The sequence below is a fragment of the Phascolarctos cinereus genome, unplaced genomic scaffold (assembly GCF_003287225.1).
Source record: "Phascolarctos cinereus isolate Bilbo 61053 unplaced genomic scaffold, phaCin_HiC Scaffold_2;HRSCAF=192, whole genome shotgun sequence".
NCBI lineage: Eukaryota > Metazoa > Chordata > Mammalia > Diprotodontia > Phascolarctidae > Phascolarctos > Phascolarctos cinereus.
Window position 1 is genome coordinate 22,883,767 of NW_027555625.1, and position 15,823 is coordinate 22,899,589.

Here is a 15,823-nt window from a genome sequence, read left to right on the forward strand (position 1 = left end):
GACAGTGACCCAAGTGACATGGCTCCCAGTGCATCAGTGAGGAAGAAGAGGAAGGAGTAAAGAATCCTCAAGTTAGGCTCTAGGCTTCCTACCCTCACTTCACTGCTTTGACCTGCCCCCATCAGAACCACTGGACGTGTGCCCTGATTTCCTCTGTCTAGTAGCAGCTTCCTGCCCTGCTGTGACAAGTGGGTGGAGTTGAGTCCTGGATGCCCCAGTGCCCACGAGTCAGCTACTCACTGTGGGAAAGGGCATTTTCCAGGAGATCCCTTCCCAAAGGGGCAGGGCTGGGCCCTCAGGATGCAGTACCCTCCCCACCGATTAAGCTCAGAGCAGTTAATCACCCAGCTCCAGAGCCAGGCTTAACAGCAGGAAACACAAAGGCGGGTGAGTTCTCCGCAGGCGATAACGTGGGTTTATCTGGCTGGCCTTAGCCCCAGTAGGATTATCTGGCATGCCTGGAACCCCAAAGGTGGAGGGTTGTCATGAGTCATCCCCAGAGGTCATCCAGAGGTGTGGAGGGCTCCAGTGCAGCCTGGACCCCAGTGCCTGTGAGTGCTCAGACTCTGTCTTTTCTCCTCCCGTGAGGTGCTTGTGATTGCCCAAACATCGTGCAGCACGCTGTTAGTCACCAGGTGGTGTTTTTTCATCTGAAGGGGAGCAGCAGAATAGAGTGAGACCATCGGCTCTTCCTGGACTAGCTGTGTGACCATAGACCAGACATGTTTCCTCTCTGGGTCTCCCTTTTCTGATCTGTGTGATTGGATGACAAGCTCTGCCCTTCCCTGCCTCTTGGAGCCTGTCTGCAGGAGAGTGTTGGAGGCTTGGCATGGTGAGGGGCTAGGATTCCCATTTCCTTGGGTCCAAGAAAGACCTGATGGCATCCATGGATGGAGTCCACATCACTGAGTGGTCCAGGATGCCGCTTAGTGTAGCCATCCTCCAGAGTGGGAGAATCCATCCTTCCTCCCCTACTCCTGTTCAGTATGCTGGGCTGGAGGACTCCCTTTCTTGGCCCCAGGGATGAGGCATCAAAATCCCTGTCAGGCCCAATCATTCTAGGAATGAGTTTGGGTTACTCACATAGGACTTCACCATTATCAGCCTGTGAGAGTACCCCCTCTACAAGGTACACCCTGGATCTGTGCTTTTCCACTGGTCAGTCACCAGTCATAGAGCTCAGAAAGATTTAACAAGCAAGGGTATGACCAGCAGACTGTCTCCTTCCAGAACCGTGACCCAAGAAGTTTGAGAGAACATTCTTCAGGGAAGAAGAGTCTGAGAGCACCAAAAACTTCCAGGACAGGAATGCAAGAAAGCAGGCCAGGGGAAAGAGTTACAACAACAATAACTCCCATTTCTGTAGCAGTCTATGTGCCAGGCACTGTGCTGAGTGCTTTACATGTACTGTCTCACTGTGTGTCACTCTCTCAGCTCTTCCACAGGGGTTCAGCTATTCCAGGCCTTCTCTTTAAGCCCCTTATATCACCCATATCCTTTCCTCTCAGCAGATGACTTCACCTCCTGCTTCATTTGTTAAAAGAAAAAAAGTCAAGTCAAGCCATCCATTATGAATTCTTCCATCTTCCTTCGTCCCTTCAGTGTATGCATGCCTTTGCTCCAGTCTTGGGGGTGGGGTGTCCCTTCTCCTCCCAAAGCGAATCCCTCTCACTCGTGTCTTTGGTCAGATCTCCTCTGTCTGTCCTTCTCTTCTGGCTCCTTCCTTATTCTCTATGGACGTCCATTGGTCATTGCTCCATCCTTAAAAAAAAAAATCCTTCACTTGATTCTGCCATCCTCTCAAGCTTTCATAAACTGCCATTAGAGAGTGGTCTTCACTACCTTCTACCACTTCACCAAACACTCCTCTCAGCCCTTTTGTAATCTGGCTTCTGAGCTCACCCATCAGGGAACAAGGTGACATAGCGTGTAGACTTCTGGGGAGTCAGGAAGACCTGAGTTGGGTGACTTTGAGCAAGTCACTGCACCTTGCTTGGCCTCAGTTTCCTCAGCTGAATCTAATAAGGACAACAACAGCACCCACCTCCCAAGCTTGTGGTGAGGATCAGATGATACATTTGTAAGGCATTTAGCAACAGGGCCTGGCACGTAGCATGTGCTGTGTAACTGTTATTCCCTTCTCCCGCCCCAGTCTATCGCTCTACTGAAGCAGCTCTGTCAAAGTTGTCTCTGATCTCTTGACCGCTAAGTCAGGTAGCCTTTTCTCAATCATCATTATTCTTAACTTTGATGTAACTTTTTACTGCTGTTGACCACCCTCTTCTCCTAGCCTTCTAGACGCCTTCTCTTGTCTTGGCATCTGCGTCTGGGATACTGTCCCTTCTGGGATCTTCTCAGTTTCCTCTTCTCTAGAGAGGAGCAATTGGATTAGATGATGCCTAGGATCGAATTGTACAGAGGCTTTCTGTAACAGAGATGGCTTCTTCATTTGATGATTTCTGACTCTGTCTGGTCTATAAGTCAACTAGAATGTGTTAAGGGCCTGCTCTGTGCCAGGTCCTATGCTGAGCACCAAGGATACATAGAAAGGCAAAAAACAGTCCCTGGTCTCAAGCTCACAGTGTAACGGAGGAAAAAACATGGAAATAATTATTTACAAACAAGCTATTGACAAGGTGATTGGAGATAATCAGCAGAAGGAAGGCACTAACATTAAGGGGATCAGGAAAGGTTTCATAGGAGGTAGGATTTTAGCTGGTATCTGAAAGAAGCCAAGGGGCAGAGATGAGGTCAGGAATAAGAAATTGAATTATTCAGTTCAGCTGGAGGATTCCAAGAGGCCCTTTGGGGGAAGGCCTCTTAGCTGAGCTTTTCATTGACAAAGCATGGTGGGTGCCACCTCCTGTTTCAAGGCTATGTCAATGCCTGACGTGTGCTGTGAACTCATCCTGGGAAAAGCCAATCCCAGCCCCAAACTCTCCTGCCCTTCTCTGGGTGGAAGTACCTCATGGGAGAGGCAGCTGATAAAACCAGGACCCATGGCATGGCAGGTGTGGGCTGGTACCCATAACGGGACACATCAAAGTCCCGCTGAGTGACTCCTAGCTATTTTCTGTGTTCCTACAATGGAGATCATTTGTGCTGCTACTCAAAAAGATCAGAGAAAGAGGTAGAGGACCCATACATACAAAAATATCCATAGCAGCTATTTTTGTGGTGGCTAAGCAATGGAAACTTAGGGTATGCCCCTCCATTGGGGAATGGCTGAGCAAGTGATAGTATCTGTTCCAAAGGATTTGTGATGAAATCTGCTGCCCTGCTCTGGATGAGGAAGCAGTGGCCTCTGAGTACAGATTAAGGCATATTTTCCCTTCTTTCTTTTTTCAAACATGGCTACTGAAGAACTTTTTTTATATATAACTCTACATATTTGTAATGGCTTTGGTTTTTCCTTGCCTTCTCAGTAGGTGGGAGAGAATTCAAAATTTAAAATAAAATAAAATTGAATGAAAGATGTTTAATGGAAAGAAAATGAATTCCTCATATTCCTCATTTCATGTCATTGTAGTAGTGTTCTGTTACATTCGTGCATAACTTATTTAACCATTCCCTAGTCAGTGGACCTCTATTTTGGATTTTTTAAACAAAGCTATACAAAGTTCTGCTATAAATATTTTGGTGTATATAAGGCCTTTTTTTTTCATCATTGACATCCTTGAGCTATATGCCTAGCATTGCAACCTCTGGGTCAAAAGAAGGTTATGGACATTGTAGCCATTTTCTTAGCATAATTTCAAATGGATTTCCAGAGTGGTTGGACCAGCTCACAGTGGGATCATCTTTCCATAAGCCCTCCAACACTGGCTATTCTGTACTTCTGTTGTCTTTGCCAATTTGCTGCATATGTGGCAGAAATTCAAGAGTCATTTTAATTTGCATCTCTCCTAATATTAGCAATTGGAAATATTCTTTCATATGGTTGTTAATAATTTACAGTTCTTCTTGTGAGATTGTATTTCTTCTTGAACTGTTCTTAGATTGGCAGGGAATTGCTAGGACAGCATGTTGTATATACGTTGTCAGAGTTACTAATGGTTTTGTTAATTTAAATTCTTTTTATTGCAAACTTAACAAGCATCAACAAACTTAACTATTTCAGTATTTTAAAGGAGCAGGAAAGACGTATAAGAAATTGTGAATTTCTGTCATGTCCCCATTTGGGGGATTTTTGCTTCATTGTTTTGCTTTGTGATGAGATGATTCAATCACAGCAGGGGAGAACTGAAATAGTTATGATGTAAAGACAAGAGGCATCAGTAAAAAAAATAAGTAAATGTTTTCAAGTTAAGACTTTATTTGGTATTAGAGGCAGCTGGGTGGCTTGGATAGAACACAGGGCCAGGACTCAGGAAGACCTGAGTTCAAATCCAGCCTCAAAAACTTACTAGCTGTGTGACTGTAGGTAACTCACTTGACCCCGGTTGCCTCAGTTTCCTCATCTGTAAAATAGGATAACAATAGTACCTACCTTACAAGGCTGTTGTGAGAATTAAATGAGATACTATTTGTTTAGCACAGTGCCTGACACATAGTAGGTGCTTACTAAATCCTTCTTTCCCTCCCTCCCTCTCTCTCTTTCTTCCTTCTTACTTCCCTTTCTCACTTCCTCCCCCCTTCCTTCCTTGGTGCCCTACCTTAAAGAGCATACGTGCTTCAGAGGGCTCACAACCCGCTCTTCATAGGATCTTAGATCCAGAGATGGAAAGGGTCTCAGAGGCAGTCTAGTCCAACACTCATTTTACAGATGAAGAAACGGGGCAACAGCCCAAAGCCCCGGGGAGTGCGTGATGTCCTGCCCCCAGACCCACTGCCTTAACCCCTAGGGGACAGACATCTGGATGCTGGTCGAGGAATCTGTTGCTGTCATTCTTTGATCCTCACCTGTCACCAGACAAGTCGTCTGGCACTTATGAAGCACCTACTGTGTGCTTGGCACTGGGGACATCCTCCCAATGGCAGCGATAGTCTGGTCCCGCCAACTTCACAGTCGTCCTTCTTCGATGACTGGAGGATGCTCTCTGTGTGCTAATGTCACCATTTGTCCTGGCTGCTGGTTGCAGGGAGGCTGGAGAGATTATTATTATAATCACTTGTGATTAACCCCCGGGCCATGCGTGTTTTGCAGCTCTTGGATCTCTTCACCCAGTGGGACTGGTCAACATACCTCGCTGACTATGGCCAACCTACTTGCAAATATCTGCGTGTCAACCCAGTGACAGCCCTGGCCCTGCTCGAAAAGTGAGTACACCTTGGGAGGCCTGTGGTGTGGGCCATAGAGAGGAAAGATAGGGCAGGCAGACTGGCCCCATGCAGGCCTTCCTAGTAGCAGCTGCCCGTGGAGGCCAATCAAAGGAAAAGGGGGGAGCTAGTTTCTGTCCCTTGAAAAACATGGCCCTTTCCAGGCCTTTGGAAGGGCAGAGAAAAGCTGTGTGTCTGGGAAGTGGCCGGGCCCTGGATCAGGCCCCTTAGGCCTGCCTCCTCCAGAAATATTGTCCCTAAGGTGCTGAGCACTGTCCCAAACCCAGGACTGCTGCTTCCCCTGCTAGGCAGACCTGTGGGCCCATCGGTAGTCAGAGGACAGGGTATTTAGAGAGCCTGGTCAGTGGAGGAAAGCTGTCCCCTGGCCTGCTGAGGAGGTGAGAGGGAGCCCCACAGACAGCCTGGACAGCCCTTCCCAGAGGATGTGGCCTTGCTTCAAGGCAGAGGTTCCCAGATGTTTTGGGCTCAGAATCTTTAAAACTCTTAAAAAATCATGGAGGACCCTGAAGAACTTTGTTCGTATGTGCTCTGCCTATCCATACTGACTCCATTGGAAGTCCAGCTGAGCTAGCTCCAGAGGGCCTCACTGTGGCCTGCAGCGTCTTGTCCTGCCTCAGTCTCTGCCTCAGCCCCCTGCTGTGGAAGGCCTGCCAGACGTGTCCGCAGCAAGAAAGCCCTCAGCGTCACGTTCATGGCAGCCCCCGTGCCCTCTTGCTGTTGCCAGAGACTCCTCCAGGACGGTCTTACCAGTGACTCTTCATTGTGCGGCTGGGCCTAGAAAAAGTGGCAGGCATTGGTCTTCAAGAGTGCCAGGGTCAGGCCAGGCTGCCCAGGAGGGCTCGAGTCAGTCAGGGGGATGAGTAGGGGCATCATCTAGGCCAGCACTAACGGGACTCTGGGGCTGAGGTTGCATTTGGCCTCCTTCTTTGAGGCCCCTGTCCTGGAGCTGGACCAGCATGTTCAAGCGTGTGCTGCTAGGCACAGTCCCATCAGCACACCTCTGTCCTAAGGAAAGCTCAACTGCTTAGGAGGGTCTCTGGCCAAGCCTGGGCCTGGGGGCTTTGGACTCTTTGGTCAGGTCCAGTCAGGTTCTGCCGGCCATAAGGGAAAGCTGTCCACCCTCTTTGCCATTGTAATGGTGTCTTTGTGGTTCTTCCCTCACCCGGGATATCCAGAGAGTAAGTAGAGTCAGCTGGGCCTGTGCCCTCTCCCTGGCACCAAGGCTTCTTGCTTTCTTCCTTTCCCTTAATGACCTCACTGGGAAGCCTCTCAATCCCAGCTAACATACTAATCCCCTGAGCTGGCCAGGCACTGATTGGCCAGCAACTTCTGTACCATTCTTCCTCCCTGTGACCTTCTTCCCTCCTCTGAGGGGCTACTTGGGGAACAAGGGACTCTGAGATATGAAATTGGGCCCCTAAGGGAAAGCTTTGCTTGGTGGAAGCAGCTCCAGATGGAGCTCTGAAGAGTGAGGACCCCAAAGCAGCGCCCCCGAACCTTGAGCTGGTCATGAGAAAGCAGTACGGGCTGCTGCCCTGCCCCGAGACCCCTGCCTGGTGACCTGGAGTCACCTGAAATAATAATGACGTGAAGATGATGGCGATCGCATTTGTAGAGCCCCTTAAGGTTTGCAAAGCGCTTTACAAATATTATCTCAACAACCCTGCCAGGCAGATGCTGTTGTTGCCTCTGTCTCAGGAAACAGGCCAGCAGAGGTCAACTGAGGTCCCCAGAGTCACACAGCCAGTGAGTGTCTGCAGCCAGATTTGAACTCAGCTCTTCCTGGCTGCAGGCCCAGCATTGCACCCACTGTGCCACCTATTGTCCGAGGCCCTGAAACCCACAAGCTGAATTGATTGACTGAAGCCTCCCCCATGGGCAGCAGGGCTCTTGACACTCCCAGAGAATCCCACAACCTCATTAGAATACATGGTATACGGTGCAATGGAAAGACCTCAGGATTGGGGGTGAAAGGATCCGGCTTCAGAAGCACCCTGCTGCTGCCACCTCAGTCACTGGCCCTGCCTGATCATGACTGTCCTCCTTGGGAGATAAAGCAGTCGGGCTAGGTGATCTCCAAGACCCCGTCCAGCTCTGAATGCCAGTGTCCTGGGAAACGAGTCCCTCACAGCTGTCTGAGCACATGCAAGAGAGGAGCGGCTCACTGCTCCGGAGAGTCAAGTGACTGGACGCTTGGGGGTGAGCTGCTTCTCAGTCCAAGGCAGTCACTCCCCAGGAAAGGGTCCTCTGGGTCCTCCTGAAACGTTCCCACTATAGAAGCTTCTGCACGCATATACGTGCATGCGCGCGCGTGCGCGCACACACACACACACACACACACACACACACACATGCGCACACCTTCTTTCACAAGTCACTTCCCCACCTCCTTCCCCTCCAGAGTGAGTCTAGTCAGACCCCACCCAGAGGAGCTGCAGAGACTGTTGGCCCAGAGGCTCAGGATCCGTCTCAGCCGTCTTTCTCCAGAGCCGAACCTCATCTTGTTGAAATCCAGACAGCATGACCGTGACCTAAGCCAGGAGCAGCTTGGCTCCAAGGAGCTCAGGAAGGGGCGTCCTAGGAGGCCCAGGCCCTGACCCCACCTCAGGGCTGGATGAGCCTCTCCGGCCCCAACCTTCAAGGCTCCGCATCGGGGCGAGCACTGCTGGTTTGCCTCTGCTCAGGCTGTCTGGAGGAAAGCACTCTGAAGAGGAAGTATGCTTCTTTGTCCTTAGGCCATGTGCCATAAGGGGAGGGCAGCGTCCTCTGGGGCAGCAGCCTGGGCCCAGCAACCTCAGGGTCCCAGAGAGGACATGTTGGTGTTTTCTTTCCATCTGCCAGCAGCTCAGACTAAGGTCTACGAGAGGGATGAGTGTTCCTAGCTCCCGTGGCCCTACGGCTTTGTCTGAGCCTTCAGTGAGAACCCCCCCTCCCCCACCCTGGGCCAGGCTGGACTTTGCTAGAGGCCCTCAATACCAAGACCGGAGGGGTCCTTCGGGGCCTCTAATCCAGAAGCATCCCTCCTACAGCAGAACTAAGGAGTGCCCCCCAGCCCTGGCTGGCAGCTCCAGTAAAGGGGTGCTCTATCCCTCCCTCCCCAGCCAGCCTGCTCCATAATGGGTCCCTGCAGCTTCCACCCATTGTCCCCAGTTCTGCCGTCTTGGGCCAACAAAAACAAACATGGTCTCTTTTCCACACTAAAGCCTCTTAGGGCCTTGAAGACAAGAGTCTTATGTCTCCCAAGTCTCTCTTTGTGGAGCAGTTTAACCAATCCTCGTAGAGCCCACCACCACCGTCTCTTCAGTTTATCTATGTCCTGTTCACAGTGGAGTTCCCAAATGGCCAGCAGCCTCCTGGTGTGATCTGATCAGGAAGGAGGCCAGTGGGACACTGCCCTTCTCCATCCTAGGATCTCTGTTCCAAGCCCCCCAGCCCCTCGGCCTGCAGCCCACAATCCTCACATTACCTTTCTTGGCTACCACGGGATCACTGTTGGATGCTGGAACCCAGTGCCAGGTGAAATGCCATCCTCATGAGTTAGGAACCATTTATTTAATGATGGAAAGGTCCCCAGAGGCGTCAGCCTCGAGTGCAGAGGTAGACTGGAAAGGGCTGCCCGGTTAGAGCCCTGGGTGATCTAGAATAGAGGGGTGGAGTAACTCTGGGTTTCTCCTCCACCTTTTCCTCCTTTTCATTCTCCCCCCTATAACTTTGCTTTCTATCCTTTCTTGCCTCCCCACAATTGCTTCCCATGGAGACCCCTCCTTCTGGTTGCTGCTTACTGGCTCTGACTGATAGTGTGGGGAAGGGGGCAGACATTCTGGGATTCCCTCTGGTTCTTGTCCCTGCTCCTAAGACCACGGTTAGTCAAGAGTTCAAGGTCACTGGGCTCTCCCTGACCTGTTTCCTGTGTCCAGGTTCCCAGAAAGTTTGAGCCCCAGCCCTTCCCCCGGGTTCATGTCCCAGCCACCCAAACAAAGAAACCAAGGAGAGGCGAGCTAACCGTGGGGAGGGTGACGGCGCACCCTGCCAGGGGGACCCTCAGAGTGGGCTTCGCGGGTGTTTCCTTGGGGAGCCCTTCTGACACTGTCAGAGTGCCCTCTGACTCCCTGCCCTCTGTCCTCCCCTCTACCTAGGATGAAGGACACCAGCCGTAAGAACAATGTGTTTGCACAGTTTCGGAAGAATGAGCGAGACAAGCAGAAACTGATTGACACCGTGGCCAGGCAGCTCCGAGGACTTATCAGCAGCCACCACTCATGAGGGCGGGGCTCTACATGCTTGGATTCTTCTTCAAAGAGAATATGTGGTTTTTGTTGTTTTTTTTTTAATCACCTTCTGTACAGTATCCATGAAACCTCCTCCCGGAGCAGAGACAGATGGAGGGAGGAAGAGAGGGAGGACTGGCTATGTCAGGATTCGAGGGCTGTGATGTCACTGCATGCGTGGCACTGCTCCTGGGTCTCAGCCTAACTACCTTCTGCCTCCCCCCCCAACAGGCTGGGACCTGGAGGAAGAGATGCCACAGGGTCGGGCAGGCCTTTCTCCTTAGAGCTGTGCTTTGGTTTCTAATCCAAGGAAGAGGAGAGCCTGGGGCAGTGGCCTCCAGGGGAGTCCAGGTAGTGCTTCCTGGGCCCCTCCCCCAAGGCCACAGAATTCTCAGTAGGCAGTCTGCGGTCTCCATCTACACACCGTGCTAAGGAAGGCCAGGGCAGGGCAAGGAAGGGATGAGACAGAGAGAGGAACTGGCCTCTGCACGGGCAGATGTGGCTAAGATGGCACCCTTGAGCAGCAGTGGGTCTGGGACACGATGTGTCTGCATTTCAAAGCTAGATCTCGGCGGGCTTGCCTCAGGGTTTCCATCTCGTCCAGTTCCCTTGCCCCTCTGGCCTCCCAAGGCCCTGTCGCAGCTCCCTCTGCCCACACCTAGACTCTTCCATCCAAATGTTAAGGCCTTGATATCAGCCCAGGGTAGAAGAAGAACCCAAGCTGAATCCAGGAGGAAGGGTTACTGTCTTAGATGCCAAGGGCTTGTGTCCCCAGTGGACCAGCTGACCTGTGCAGGTCCCAGACTCCTGCTAACCGAGGGGAAGGGATGGAGGGCATGAAAAGTCACCAGTCAAAAGCCCCGGCGCCTTGTGGGAGCTTGCCCCAAGGAGCCAGTGGCTACCATGCCCCTGACACACAGCCCAAGAACACGGCCCTGAGCCCTGCTGGAGGAGAGGGGTGCTGAGCTCTGCCCAAGTCTCCTCCAGACCTCCTCCCTTGGGTGCATTTCCTTCTATGCCTTGGACCACAGTCAGGGTGAACACAAAACCTATCCTGTCCCTCCCTCACACTCCCAGTGGGTGCCCGAGAGGCAAGGTCTTGCATCCTAGACACAGGCCTTTACAGTTTGCTGGGTGATCAACCCAATCTAAGTGGAATTTGAAGTTTGCCCCCCTCCCTGTGACACACACACTCTCTCATTCTCTCTCCCTCTCTCCCCCTCCCTCTCTCCCCTCCCTCTCTCCCCCTCCCTCCCTCTCCCTCTCAGCTTGGCCACCTGATTCGAGGTAGCTCATGGGCAGCATGTTTCTGTATATCTGGTTGGCAGGGCTCTGCCCCACGAGCAGCTGTCTGCCAGGGTCCCAGAAATGGGGTGTCTTGGTTGGTTTTGGGGGGAGAGGAGGCAGCCCCCTCTTTGTTCTTGGAGACTGGAACTCTGTGGACATTTTCTTTCTTTCAGTCTGTTACTTGATCTTGTTGGACAGGTAACAAAGGGAACTGTCCCCCAAAGCTTTCTCTCCTTCCTTAAAAAAGTGACAGCTAGAGAGGCCAGACCTTGCAGCAGGTTGGAAAAAAGTTAACTGTCCTTCCTCAGTCCCTTCCCCCACACTTGAAAAGGCATCTCTTGGGCCGGAGCGGCCCTGGCCAGATCGGGGTCAGTATCACCAGTGGCCCTGGCCCTCTTTCAGCGGGTGCCTGCAGTTCTCCACAATGAAGCTAGATTCCCACCAGAAGCCAGCCTCTGACCTGGCCCCCAGATTGGTCAAAACAACCCCTTCCCCTCAGCGAGCAGGGGCCGTGTGCCCCAGACTCTCAGAGGAATTGGGCCACCAGTTGGCTCCTTCCTGGCCCTGCTGGGACACCTCCAGAAGCACGCTGCTGCTACTCACTAGAGAAGGGCTGGGAGGACAGGCCATCACCTGGGCCTCTGGGGCCCGTCCCTGACAGCACCTTGAGGAAACTTGGAGCAGAAATCCCGATGAGCCAGGCCGGCCTGCTTGTCTCTGGGAAGGCAGGCGTCTGAGTCACCAGCCTGGCCGGTGTGAGGAAGATGCTCAGTCAGTCAGCACCCTCATTAGTGTCCCCACCCTGGCCTTCCCGAGAGGTCAGGCACCGTGGGCTCCCATCCCTCCTCCCCAGCCTCTGGGGCCCTGGGATATAGCAGCCCAGGGGGCCGGGACAATGTGGGAGGAGGGAGGAGGGAGCCCCCCTGGGAGCTGGGGCTGCAGAGAAGAGCTGGCCATAAACAACCACAGGCACTTGAAGGCCCTTGAGGAGCACGCACTGCGGCTGCTGGCGGAGGAGCTCTAATTGAGCATCAGCAAGCAGTGACAGAGACACCTCCCTGGCATTTCCAGTTTTTATTAGTGGGAGGACAGACTCATTAAACAGAATTCTTAATCGCTTTTGTCAGCTGCAAACTTGCTGCTGGGGAGGGCGGAGATTTCTCTCTCTCTCTCTCTCTCTCTCTCTCTCTCTCTCTCTCTCTCTCTCTCTCTCTCTCTCTCTCTCTCTCTCTCTCTCTCTCTCTCTCTCTCTCTCCCTTCCTCTCTCCCCTCCTCTCTCCCCCCATCTGTCTCTCTCTTTCTTTCTTTTCCTTCCTCTGTCTCTCTCTTTCTCTCTGCCCCTCTGTCTCTCACTCCTTCTGCCTGTCTCTTGGCTATATTAAAATCCCACCCCCTACTTCCATCACCTTTTATAAAACAAGGGAAGAAAAAAACCACCCAGGCCCCTCCCCAGCAGACCCTGAGGCTGAGCAGGGCTCCACTCTGAAGGCTTAGGCCCCTGGGTAAGGATGAGCAGGGGCCTTGACTGCCATGTGGAATTAGCGGAGTCCTCTGGCCTAGGGCGGCACCCTCAGCCAGCACCAGGACTGGCTGCTCAGCAGAGGGTGCCTCGTGGTCCAGAGTGCCCCAAACATTCATCCCTATGTCCCAGGGGCCCTCAAGCATCCATTTTGTCCTTCAAGAGGAAGGGAGGCTTACCTCTCCCGCAGCAGCCCAGTTTGAAGATCTGGGCCAGCCCTGGTCAGCCTCAGGCATGGAGGCAGAGAGTAGCCCCCCAGGGGAGCAGAGGGCACTGAAGGGCCCTGTGCAGGAAGCAGCAGCTGGCCAGTTTCTGTTTGGCCTCAGGCCCAATTCTTCCAGGGTGGAGGAAACAGCTGTGCCACTAAGGAGTCAGGTGGGAGGAGGAGGGCCCCCCATCCGCTCTTGGGCTCCTCAGGGCCCTCTCACAGGACAGAAGAGATACCAAGATCAAGGCTCAGGAGGGAGAACCCACCTATACATAGACCATGCTCTCTCAGCCCTTCCCCATCCATGGACCCTCTCCCAACACAAAACAAACCCATTCTCCTGCTATTAACCCACCTATGTATGTAGATAGTTGCCATTTCTCTTTTTAAAAGAAAAAAATAAGTCTTGCTCTAGAAAGATAAATTGTTAAGCTTTTTTTTCCCCAATAGATATGTGGTTGACACCCCCACCCTACCCCCACTCCATGGATAAGACTGGCATTATCTGTGCCTGTACTGAGACCTCCAGCACCTGGCAGAGCAGACTGGCATCAGTGCCCCCAACTGGCAAATGGAGGGATGCCCAGCAGCCCAGAGAAGCTGCCATGGTTCTTCCGCACCCACTGCTCCCAAGACAAAGTCTCCACTATGGAGCGTCTGCCCAGTCTCCCCAGCAAGCTTCATGGGGGCATCTGGCCTCAGGCTTGGCAGTCTGCACAGGTCCACATAGATGGCAGAAGCCACTTGATTAGAGCCTAGAGGCAGGTGCCGAAGACTCAAGATGATGAGGGGTGTCAGAACAGGAGCCAGAGGCCAGCAGAGAGGTCCCCCTGGCACATTTTGAAATGCTCCATTTCCAGGGAGGGCTTTCTCTAAATGATCCCTCTGATCGGGCCTAACATTCCCCCTAGCCTGTGGGGCAGCAGATTCTGTGGACGGTGCTGGGTTATTCCTGGAGGACTGAGCAGAACTTGGATCTTGGAAGTCAATGACTGGAAACAAGTCACGTGGCCCCTGAAGTTGTCCTCAGCCCCCCATACTGTTCTTGGCCAGTGCCAGACTGGGTCCCAGGGATTGTAATACAGGATGTGAGATAAAAGGTGCTCATCCCAAGGCTGTTCCTCTCCATCCCAATCAAATGAACAGCCAAGGGGAGCTCCCCCAAGCAAACACCTCCTAGGAGGCCTCTGAGGTCCCCTGTGGGACAGGCAGGGCTTTAGGCCAGCTTCAGGCCTGGCTTCCCCCTTCAGAAGCCCCCAAAGGCCTGGAGCCGTGGGAGCAGCTGCAGGTGGGCAGCGTCTGCCCCCAGCAGGAAGCTGTCAGTGTCTAATATGCCCACCTTCCCTCAGTCAGTGTGAGAACCACTGTCTTTTCTCCCTTCTCCTTTTTCCTCTTCTCATCTCTCATCTCTTCTCTCATTCCTCTTTCATCCTTTCCTCTCCCTCCATCCCCAGTCTCTGGGTCTGACCCCTTCCCTCCTCCTGCCTGTAATGAAAGAAGTGGAGTTTGTCAGAAAAGCCCTGAGGACTGGTCGTGAGGACGGATCCGACTTCAGGATGAGTCTGCAGTAGGGAGATCACACGGACTTTCTTGGCACGGGAACTGTCCGAGGCCCACAGTGGCGAGTTCCTGATGACCACTGCTAGGAGCTGACTCCTTTTAGGGAGGGGGCGGTGGCTGGTCTCTGTGCCCTGCAGCCTGCCCTGACCCAGCCTCCAGCCTCCCTCTGGCCCGGCCCTCAGGTCTCAGCTCCTGCCCACTCCATGTTTGTTCTTTATATCTTTCCTCCTTGTCCCCTTGTTTTCTCCCTCCTTCACTTCCCTGTTTTCCTTCTCTCCCTCCCTCCTGTCTCTCACATTTTGGGTCATTTTGTAAGCAAATGTGGTGAAAGTGGCTTTTTTTTCCCTTTTTTGCACACATTTATGGGGAACCTTAGGAAATTCTGTTTTTCAATTGAAAGGGACATTTCTGTTGTTCCCAACTTGACAGTAGAGATCCTGACGAAGCTGGCAGCAGGGTTGTTCACAGGTAAACATATCAGGAACGCGCACGTTTCTTTCTTGTTCCTTTACTTCTCTTGTAATGCCTTGTAAACCAGACCTCCAATGTATCTGTTTAACAGAGCAGCAGGGCTTTGTCTTGTTCTTCTGACTCGCTTGTCTTGGGCTCTGAGGAGGTGAGGCGGCACCCCCCGCCCCTGCACTGGCACCTCTGTTGGCCTCCACCTCCCAAGCAAACAGACCAAGGCACCTTGGGAGGAGGGGGCCCAGTGGCCAGAGAAGGAGGGACTTGGTGGCAGCGGGATGGAGAAGGGGTGGTGGCCGTGCCTTCTGAGCTCTTCCTGGCATCTCTCCTGGTGGCTTAGAACCTTTTTTGGCATTGCCAGTGTGCACACAGACATGTATGCACATTCCCATACATGCACACATCTACATACACAGGCATGCACACACACGCACATATACACGCCACGGAGAGCAGGGAGTTGAGAGTGTTTTGGGCTAGGAGTTAAGAATGGAGCTCTGGGCTGGGTCAGCCACAGACTCACCGCAGGGCCATGGTCCCGTCCTAAATCTTTCCCTGGGCCTCAGTGTTTTCATCTGTAAGATGAGGGAGTTGGAGCTGCTAGAAGCTCTGGATTCTTGAAGGCCAGGACCAGCTGGGGGAAGTCACGGGAGATCCCCAGTCTGAGCATTGGCAGTGAGGACCTCAGCAGCCACTGGGTCCCATCCACACATGAATGGAATCCCTGCTGAAACATTCTCGGCAAATGGTCCTCCAGCCTGTGCTTGAAGAACAAGGCAGGGGCCCCCCACCCTCAAGCCTGCCCCTCCTCTTTGGGACAGCTTGACTTCTCAGCACCAGGAAGGATCTGACCACTTCTGACCCCCTCCCCAATTTCACATGCAGTCTCTTTGCATCTCATGCTGTGGGGCCATGTCCACTACCAGCATGCTCACCATACCTTGTCCAAGTCACTGCCCTCTTTCCAGGCCCACCCCCTCAGTAAAATGATGGGGCCTTGGGTCTCTTCCAGCATCTGGGATCCGTGTGCTGAGTACACAGAAGTGAGTAGTGAAGCTGTCACTGAAATCAGCCCAGGATCCAGTGTGCTTTCCCCAGGCTGCTGGGAAGGAAGCTGTGTTCACTGGGAAGTGGATAAAATCTCTGAGGTTTCTAGAATTTCTTTTTCTGTGCTGTGCTGAATTCTAAACCCTGATGGTGCAGGTGCAATGGAAAGATTCAGAGATAAGAGACTTA

At 52.7% G+C, this 15,823-nt stretch overlaps 1 protein-coding gene across 1 annotated transcript; it reads left to right on the plus strand.

The window, feature by feature from the left end:
- The first annotated feature begins 5,116 nt into the window (after positions 1 to 5,116).
- Positions 5,117 to 14,685, plus strand: LOC144455723 (exocyst complex component 6B-like). Its single transcript, XM_078149255.1, has 2 exons — positions 5,117 to 5,259; positions 9,417 to 14,685. The coding sequence occupies exons 1-2, from the start codon at positions 5,132 to 5,134 to the stop codon at positions 9,541 to 9,543; spliced, it is 255 nt and encodes an 84-aa protein (XP_078005381.1). The 5' UTR covers positions 5,117 to 5,131; the 3' UTR covers positions 9,544 to 14,685.
- The last annotated feature ends 1,138 nt before the right edge of the window (positions 14,686 to 15,823 follow it).

Excerpts from the sequence above, each read along its gene's own strand:
- LOC144455723 (XM_078149255.1), top strand. The coding sequence starts at position 5,132 with ATGCGTGTTTTGCAGCTCTTGGATCTCTTCACCCAGTGGGACTGGTCA. Across the intron at positions 5,260-9,416 it reads GCCCTGGCCCTGCTCGAAAA|GATGAAGGACACCAGCCGTA; the intron begins GTGAGTACACCT and ends CCCTCTACCTAG.